Source organism: Bidens hawaiensis, unplaced genomic scaffold (assembly GCF_021521415.1).
Source record: "Bidens hawaiensis isolate Kalapana, Puna unplaced genomic scaffold, B.hawaiensis_p1.1 tig00002423_1, whole genome shotgun sequence".
Lineage (NCBI taxonomy): Eukaryota > Viridiplantae > Streptophyta > Magnoliopsida > Asterales > Asteraceae > Bidens > Bidens hawaiensis.
Genome location: NW_027491133.1, coordinates 2,589,681 through 2,599,705, shown reverse-complemented (window position 1 = coordinate 2,599,705; position 10,025 = coordinate 2,589,681). Strand labels below are relative to the sequence as shown.

Sequence of the window (10,025 nt, the reverse complement as noted above, 5' to 3'; positions counted from 1 at the left end):
CACCATTACTCACCAAACTCCATGCGTTACCATTCTTGCTCACCAAAGTGGCATCACCATGTTTATTTTCAAATTTCATCCCCACCTTAGATCTAGATCTATGTTTTTTTGTTCAAATTCTTGTATAAAACCTATGTGGTTAGGGGTTTAAATATGGATGAGGATGATGTTTGGCTTGAATGGAATGTGGTTCATGTTTGGGTTTGGTGTTGGGAAGTTTTCCGGTGGATGGGGACGGCGACGGGGGAGGGATAAGAGAGTTCTGAAAGTGTGCTTGGGTTTGGTGGTGAGAGTTCTGAAAAGGGTTCGTGCTTGGGTATGGTTGAGAAGATGATGATGATGGTTGAGAAGATAATGATGATGAGCTGCTCTAGTATTATTATTACTATTATTGTTATTATTATTATTTTATTATTATTAGATATTGTTGTTATTATATTATTATTATTATTATTATTATTATTATTATTATTATTTATCTAATTACTAAAGTGCCCTTGAACCAAACGGTCAACTAACGGTCAACTTAAAACCAGGGTTTCAATACGCTCAACCAGGGGCTCATTTCACCATTATAAAAACACATTGGTACAACAAGCGCAATTTAGTTTTTAGGGCTTTATGGTGCCTCCGCCGATTTTACTCAGGGAGGCAAATCGTAATTTTCTCTAGATTTTTATATAACATAATGTATTTTTACTTGCCATTTTCTCGTAATATGAAATATTTATTATTTAAATAATTTTATTAAACTAATGTCGATAATAGGTTCGTTTAGACTTACGAGCCTGGTCAAACGCAATAAAATCAAGCTCTGGACCAACTTATTTATTAAACGAACTTCACTTTAGGTTTAAACTTGTTTAACTTTAACTTAATTCAAACTTTTAGCGAGTATATATCAAGTAGCTAATAAACACTTGACTTGTTCACTTTGTAAATTAGTAAATTCTTTTATGAAGGTACACACCTTAATTGATTATATTCGAAACTTTAGTTCCTTAACTTAAAAAGTATGATGGTTAAACTCCATGTTTTATGTTGTGTTCCCGAGTCTCATTTAAAGACGAGAGAGGAGGGAAATGAGAAGAAAATGTGAAGGAATCATGTTCCAGAGATTTTTTAACAAGAGGAGGGGAGGGGGGGGGGGGGAGAGAAAAGACTAGAAAACTTAAGTCCATACCCATCCTTCCAAATTGGAGAGATTAGGAGAGAAAATGTGTGTGTATAACATTACTTACATATTAACTCCTACATTTTCTTCCCCTTTCTTCCCTTTTTATTAAACTCGGGAACATGAAATGAAGTGATATATTTTCCTCCCCCTCTCTTTCTTTTCTCTTTGAATTCTCCTCTCTTTCTTTTCTCTCCTTAAATGAAACTCGGGAACACAGTGTAATCCCAAACAGCAAGTTGAAAAAAGTTTAAACCTTTTAGTGCGGTTAATGAACATGATATTAAGACACAACATGGTCAACACCATACCCGACCCACAGTTCATTTGGTTCCCCCCAAATTCAAGTTTTGAAATTTGTAACATTTATTTTTATGTAACCTCCTTGTAATAATTGTATTTATTATTCCTTGATCTTGGCCATGCATTATGCCTTGATCTTAGCTATTCTCTTGTATATGTAACCTTCCCTAGTTAATGAAAATATCAAGTTGATTGACCATCATTTTATACATGATTGGTGAGTCTGAATTGAAATTGAATAAAAAACCTTCAATATTTAATTCTGTATTTTTCGAATCACATCTTTATATTTATGTATGTTGATTGATCGAACAGTTGACTTTTGTTGACCAGGTCAGATTAGCAAGCTTGAAGATTTGAGGATTCTGATTTGTTGTTTATTTGGGTGTGATATTCAGATTGGGCAAATGGGGTTTGGATTACTTGTGGAAACATTCAATCTTTATGGGTGATTTGAGCAAACAGTTTAGGGTTTCTTTTTATTTCTTCTTCTTTGGATCTGTAATATTATATTATAATATAAACTCTTGATTTGAAGGTTCTATGTGTCTGCAAATGATTCTTTATTGGTTTTTCTTGATAATTATATTGAAGATATTGTTCTAGTTGAATGATTCTTTTTCAAAATGATGCCGTGATAAATAAATCGTTCAAACTGATCATACCGAAGCATGCCTTACAAATTTGAGATGTATATTTTTTGGAATATGCAGTCATGCATATGTATTATATTCATGAACTGTCTGTATCATTTTAATATGTTTCTTATAATTCGAATGAGACCGAAAATCTTGAAAATTTTTAAATTATTTTCAGATGACTACAGTCTGTTTCAAGGGGGTGATTGATCATATAAACATGGATTTACGAGACAAAAGCTCAAAATTTGGATCAAATCGTAGAAACTCATCATCTTCACCTTCTGTGTTCTTCTCTGCAAATCAGTCACCATTTTTTCTCTCCACTTAATGGTAACAACAATTTCCCTCCAAGTTTTCAAATTACAAATTTGCCCCTTGCTTTCTTTTGTTTCTAATATACAACTTGCATTCAAATTTCAGTTGCCCCTGTTCAGTCATCAACCAATCCTGTCACGAAAACAACGCGTTTCACAAACAAGATTAAGAAACTTCGACGTGCACGTTGGATTTCATGGTAAAAAACCGTTGCTGTTTCGGTTTGTAAACTGGCTTTGGGGTGACTTAGAACTAAAGGATTGAGTTTCTTCGTTACTGATCGAGCCAAATGCCGAAACACCCAAACACATAAATAATTAAATACATAATATTATAGAAAAAGCCATGAATGTGTGTGCTTTCGGGGTTATTATAGTAACAAGAAAGTCGTTATGAAGCGCGTACACGAACAGGAGCTACGGTTCTTTGCAAGTACAATGACTTGGCCGTGATGTTTACCTCCTCTTCCTAGAAACTAGTTATTATAGATAATATGACTATAGTGATCACCTTGCAAGCTCCCTGGCGTGAAGTATGTTAGCCAGTTTTGATTGTCCATAAGCGTATAGAGAATTATAACTGTCACAAATGTTTTTAATCGGGTTAAAGCCTAGGGGTGAGCTTCTTGTATTTTGAAAAAGAAAACTAACAAGAGTATGTGTTTTGGTTAACCTTGATTCATCGTTTATTTGATCAGAGAAAGGTCGGTTGTATGTAAAACGATGACCTGCAGATGATATGTTGATTATTGCTCTTTCTGTTTCTTGTTCGTATGAAGTTTTCTTCACCGTCTCCAACAATGGATTCGTCAAAAGAAAATGACCTGAAAAATATGAACCAAATGTATTCATATTTCAGTTTTTTTCAAACACGGTTCAGAAGTTAATTATTGATAACAGAAAGCATCAAAACACACCTAAATGATTAGTTGCAAAATGTAGTTCGATTTCATCCTTGGAAAGCTTGAATTGTGGACACAAAACCCCTGGCTACATTGTTACAACAAAACAATAAACGTGGTACTGACGACCTGTTTAATTATGTTTATGTAAATAAATAAAAAGTCATAGCCCAAAGAATGAGACCTAAAGTCACTGTTAATGACTTAATATACAAGTATACAACTTTACTAAATTAATTATTCAACAAAGTTAACTTCTTTAGTAATCTTGTTTTAACATAAAAAAACAGTTCAATACAAAGCCAAAAAGTAAAAAAAAAAATGTTACGGGTCAACCACAACAGAATTTACACTGTGCCACACCACATAAAAAGTAATCTGTATTTACCTTTTGCCCAACCCGTCTGTTTTACCAAGGGTTTCGTATTACATTAGAATCTGTAAGGGAAGACCCGAAGAACAATATTTGGCTATAAAGTCCCTCGCCGATACCTGAGAACTCGGATCTAACTCCATTACATCAACTTTAGCATTAGGTGTTGTTCCAGGTTCCATACAGCCATAACTACGTGCACACCGCGCATGGCAAGGACATGTGTGGTCTATACCACTTGTAGCGCCTATATTTATACATCACTCTTTTTACCTCAACTATTCACCATTCAAATCAAACTTCAATGAAGGCAGATAAAAAAAACTTGTTTACTGCATTGTGTGCTTTGTTTATAAACGTTCTAAATATTTCTTTAAAAAATCAAAATTACAATTTTACTTTAAACATACAATCTTACCCTACATTAAAATAAATCTTAATCTAAAGTTCCTAAGTTATATAGCAATAATAACACAAATAATAATATATCTAAGGTTTGATATGTATGTCCCACACGTCAGTCAACTTCTGTGTCAAGTTCTTAGATACTGAAACTAGTATTAAATACCACTTTTGTATTTGTATTAGAATGTTGTTCCACGGATTCTAGCTTAACGCCTGTTAAGATATCCATGTAAAGCGTTCCACCAAAAATTCCCATACCTTTTGGCAACTTCTTCAACGTGCCACAACCTGAGATAGAAGTAAGCATAAAACCGAATTAAGCAAAAACAAAACGAACCGAAGATTAACCGACAGCTAAATTTTACTTTTTTTAAAAATTGATTTTTCGGCCGGTTCCCATTAACCATTTTCTAATAACCAAAAATAATCCAACCGATTAACCAATACTTTTATCCGTAACAATCATCTTCCTCATGTTCCAACACTCCAAAATGATATTTACCCAAATTTCTTTGACCATTGTATTCTTTTCTTGATCTTGATATTTCATTCCATCAGTAATATATATTAATTCGTTTCAAATGACAATGACTTTAAATTGCGTTAATTCTTTTATACAATGGCTTTGACATTTAGTTTTCCACCTGTTAAAACTTAAAACTTAAAACTGATTTCATAAGTAATCCTTTATGTATATTTCAGAACTAATATGTATAAACTAATTGTTTATAATGTTCATCGTTTAGATTTTAGTAAGTTCTTAACAAAGATCAGTAAATATTTAGTCTGTGTCAAAGTTTGGGTTTAGCGGTTAATTAACCGAACCGAATTAACCACTAATAATCAATTAACCGAAACCGAACGATTCTTGTTTTTTAATAACTGAAGTGTTCGGTTACGGTTATTGCCATTAACTGAGCCGAGCCGTCTAACCTGAGAAGTCAAGAACAATTAAATTTGAAAGATTTGAGATCAATTTCGGTAGCTTTCTCAGATATAGCACCCATAGAGAATAAGGGTTTCCAAACCCTTTAGGTTGCTGAAATCTTCAGATATTTCATGCATATCGCCGTTCATAATATTAATCATAATATTAATCTTCCTCATATGGATGCTATAACATAGCATTCGCGGGTATACCTCTAAGTTATCGCATCCATCCATATCGAGTTCAACCAGTCTTGGCCAAACATGGTTGTCAACTGAGACATCCTCAAAAGCATCACACATGTCGCAATCTGTAAATGAAACCTTCTCCAAGTTCACCAATCCAAAAACGCATCCACCCAATGATGATATCACAACATTCTCAAGTTGTATTCTAGTCAGATTAGATAAGGAGGCAAGAACGTGGCAGCCTTCAATATCTCTACGGCCATAACCACGCTTTGTGATTGTCAGAATCTTTAGTTTTCGCATTTGATTCAAAAAGTGCGGTAAGTTGTAGCCATTACTTCAAAAAGATTTCGCATTTAGTTTTCGCACTCATATCACACCAACTCGAGTTGAACGACTCTCCTGCCATCAAGATTTTAATCAAAGTGAGCAAATGGTACCAGGTACGAATAGGGCTGTAAACGAGGCAATCTGAGCCGAGCTAGGTATAGCTCAAGCTCGACTCGAACTCAACTCAGGCGTCTTGGCTCGGCTAGATTATGTTTAACGAGCTGGGACACTGAGCTCAGCTCGTACACAACCCGAGCCAGCTCGTGGCTCGACAAGCTAACACGATTATTTAAGACATCTTTTCTTTATTTTTTATTTTTGCAATGTTTTTCGCAGTGGAGATTTAGCTCTAATCATTTATCATTGATTCATATATAAAGGGATTTAGAAACTACAATTAGGAATTTGGACAACCAAATAGATATGTTCAAATTAATTCAAATTCAAAGTATGATCAAAGTTATTGTGAGTTATTCTAGTATTTCTAAATGTATGCTCGGTTTATAGGAACCATGTATATATTTATATTTGTAAAATGCAATTCAATCGTAATCATTAAAAACCAATTGATATTGTTTCCATACATAGGAGTCAGAGGCGGGATTTAGTGTCAATAATTTGGAAAGTGAAACCATTAAAACTACTTAGTTTTGATTAAAAGTTTCCAAAAAATGATTTTATTATTTTGTTGATTAAGTTTTATCTCCATTAAATTAGCTAATTCAGAGTCTCTACTTCTTAATTCAACCTCATTTAAATTGAAAACCTCTAATTCTTTATTCGACAAGATGAAAATAATAAAAATATACTTACACAACCTTCAAATTAAAAAACAATGGGAAAACTAAGTATATTAGTTTTACATGTAGATATAGATAATATGTGGGCTTGCATAGGATCTTTAACTTCTTGAACTGATGCAATCTCGTCACTTCCTCACTTCCTTGAACATTTGTAATCAGTAAGTCATTGTGTTCTCGTATACTCAACCTGGGCCATTTCGCAATCGGTAGCTTGCTATTCAAGTTAACAGCAAGCTGCCTCAGCAAATCATGTTGGCTCACAATTTTATGCGCACAATGGGTGTTGAGCGTTGCTTATCGTCATTTTCTAAAATTACAAAGGAAACAGTTAAAAACTGAAATGTGCAAAAATTGAATTGCGCCTTAAGTCAAAGTAAGGGGAAATGATAAATACCTTTGGCGTGCATAGGATCTTTAACTTCTTGAACTGATGCAATCTCGTCACTTCCTTGAACAGTTGTAATCAGTAAGTCATTGTGTTCTCGTATAATATGTGGGCTTGCATAGGATCTTTAACTTCTTGAACTGATGCAATCTCGTCACTTCCTTGAACATTTGTATTCAGTAAGTTATTGTGTTCTCGTATAATATGTGGGCTTGCATAGGATCTTTAACTTCTTGAACTGATGCAATCTCATTATTTCCTTGAACATTTGTAATTAGTAAGTCATTGGTTCTCGTATACTCAACCTGGGCCTCTTTGCAATCGGTAGCTTGCTATTCAAGTTAACAAGCTACTTCAGCAAATCATGTTGGCTCACAATTTTATACGCACAATGGGTGTTGAGCATTGCATATCGTCATTTTCTAAAATTACAAAGAAAACACTTAAAAACTGAAGTGTGCAAAAATTGAATTGCGCCTCAAGTCAAAGTAAGGGGGATAATGATAAATACCGTTGGCGTGCATAGGATCTTTAACTTCTTGAACTGATGCAATCTCGTCACTTCATTGAACATTTGTAATCAGTAAGTCATTGTGTTCTCGTATAATATGTGGGATTGCATAGGATCTTTAACTTCTTGAACTGGTGCAATCTCGTCACTTCCTTGAACATTTGTATTCAGTAAGTCATTGTGTTCTCGTATAATATGTGGGCTTGCATAGGATCTTTAACTTCTTGAATTGATGCAATCTCGTCACATCCTTGAACATTTGTAATCAGTAAGTCATTGTGTTCTCGTATACTCAACCTGGGCCTCTATGTAATCGGTAGCTTGCTATTCAAGTTAACAGCAAGCTGCCTCAGCAAATCATGTTGGCTCACAATTTTATGCGCACAATGGGTGTTGAACGTTGCATATTGTCCTTTTCTAAAATTACAAAGAAAACAGTTAAAAATTGAAGTGTGCAAAAAATGAATTGTGCCTTAAGTCAAATTAATGGGGAAAATGATAAATACCTTTGGCGTGCAGCATTAACAAGATTTATGTCCGATAGTTCGTGGATCGTTGCCAGGGTATCAACTCCCTCATCATCATGCTTGTACATCTGAACCCACATATCTAAAAGAACAACAGCAGGGATTCTTTCATCTTCGAGGAACATTCCAAAGTCTAAAAAAGTTTGTTTGAACTTGTCTTCCAACATCTCGAAGCTTCTTTCTAGACCATAAAGAACATCCTGGTTAAGATCTAGCATTGATTCACCTTTAGCCAATGATTTTATCAAAGATAACCAGATGGTCTCATTTCTTCCATTTAATGAGTCACCAACTACTGAACGGGTAAGCGGGTGTCTCTTGCAACATTTCACCATCTACAACACAAGGTTACAAAGAGATTAAGTTCAAAGCAGCAACAAAATTCATTATATAGTCATTTATATCTATAATAAAGAAAAGTGAGCACAGAGGAGCTTAGCTCGTATATTCGTTTTATTAATGTTACCTCATTAACGATATTCTCGTCGATTGTAGAACTAGGCATGGCAGAGCGGCGAAAAAAGGATCTGAGCATCCTCGTCACTCAAACAGTCCAATCCAATCTGAACTTGAAATTATTGATATACCAATGAGACAACACATCATCCAACACTAGAAGTATGGGAGCAGAAAGCTTTTCACGAAGAAAGAGGCCCAACTTGTTGTTTGCATCTTCTGGGCCTTGAAACTTCACATGTTGACCATAACAATGAGCACTTGCCATGAAGTCAGGTGTTTCTGAAGCTGTCACGTTTAAAACATTATCCCCAAAAACATCTGTCATAGAGTAAGAAATGTTAACTATTACATAGATAGCCCAAGGCCGACCATGGCATATGGCAGGGTAGTCGAAGGCCATAGGCCCAACTACCTGCTAGGCCCGGAATTTTTTTTTTTTTTTAATAATATGTATTTTGATGAAAAACTATATCTATACTTAATGTTACACAATTACATAACAACTAACTTGGTCTAGTGGCAAAGGGGTATGACTCCCAACCAAAAGATTGTGGGTTCTAGCCTCATTTGAAACATGGCCTATATTTATACATTAGTTTTTTAAACAACTCAAATCATAACCAATGAAGCCAATTTAAAAATTTTAATTGTTTAAACAACAAAATACTCTTTTTTACTTTAGGACCAAAATACTTTTCGTCTTCGGCCCAAAGTTGGGGTTTGAACTCTAGCCACGTATATCACTTAGCCTAAAGGGTTCCATTTGATTTCTATTTCTATTGGTTTGTTTGTTTATAAGAGATCGCACCTTGATTGTTATTCTGGAACCGTAGCAACAGCAGATCGAGTATGGACTGACTGATGGATGGATGCAATTGGAAGTGTGAAAACCCTAAACTGTGAACAACCCCCCTTTTGAAGCTACACGAGTGACTTGTGACTTTTCTGTTGGACCAAACCAACACATTATTTATTTATATTTCATTGGAGCTTCTAGGAAATATTAATTGAACTTTTTAAACAACTATATGAATAACTAGATTATATTGAGTTTTAGAAAATAAAAACAATGAACACATTTTTTTAAGATAAATCATTAATTAATATTATAATTTTATGACAATTACTGTATGTGAAGATGGAAACGCGTGACAACCACTTTATTTCCCACTTTCATATGATCATAAAACAGTTGTCTCACACCCCGCTCATGAATGGGCCAATCATACGATACACGTTTCTCAACTTCCGTTTCCGAAAATTATTTAACTTGGACCCATTCCTATGTTTCCAAGAATCGGTAGTTTCCTAACAACTACCTTAGATCATCTCATATGCATGAAGTATAACTATTTATTTTTATCCACAGGCAGCAATCGTGTCAGATTGACTAATTAAACTGATGAACCCGAATGCAACCCATACATTTCCTAGTCTAAAAGAACAACCATAAACTGGACATACTCAAATTGTATAACCCGGCCTCTTGTAGCTCATTTATCTAAACGATTCGAACCCGACACAAGAAACATACTTTCTGGAAATTTCAAGAAAATAAGACTGCAAAGATCAGGAATTTTGGACTTTTTGATGGTGATTACAAGAAGAAACCATGATCAACATTAGCTTTTTAATGATAATATGCAGGGACTCTAAAAGACCCGAAGTTCAGCAAGCGAACAGTTCGTGGATCGTTCGGCGAACACGAACACGAAATTTTGTCCGTTTACTTAAATGAACGAACATGAACAGAGGGTGCGTTCGTTCATTTGAGTTCATGAA

The 10,025-nt window shown here is 34.6% G+C and overlaps 1 protein-coding gene and 1 long non-coding RNA gene across 2 annotated transcripts; both read right to left on the bottom strand.

Annotated features, from left to right (window-relative positions):
- Positions 1 to 2,943: 2,943 nt before the first annotated feature.
- On the bottom strand, positions 2,944 to 3,444 carry LOC143619318 (uncharacterized). The gene is made up of 3 exons (XR_013151168.1): positions 3,350 to 3,444; positions 3,106 to 3,256; positions 2,944 to 3,012 (listed from the first exon to the last, which is right to left on the bottom strand). It is a non-coding gene; the product is annotated as an uncharacterized LOC143619318 (long non-coding RNA).
- Positions 3,445 to 7,453: 4,009 nt separating this feature from the next.
- On the bottom strand, positions 7,454 to 8,318 carry LOC143619316 (disease resistance protein ADR1-like). Its single transcript, XM_077091269.1, has 3 exons — positions 8,251 to 8,318; positions 7,764 to 8,119; positions 7,454 to 7,674 (listed from the first exon to the last, which is right to left on the bottom strand). The coding sequence occupies exons 1-3, from the start codon at positions 8,287 to 8,289 to the stop codon at positions 7,563 to 7,565; spliced, it is 507 nt and encodes a 168-aa protein (XP_076947384.1). The 5' UTR covers positions 8,290 to 8,318; the 3' UTR covers positions 7,454 to 7,562.
- Between the last annotated feature and the right edge of the window lie 1,707 nt (positions 8,319 to 10,025).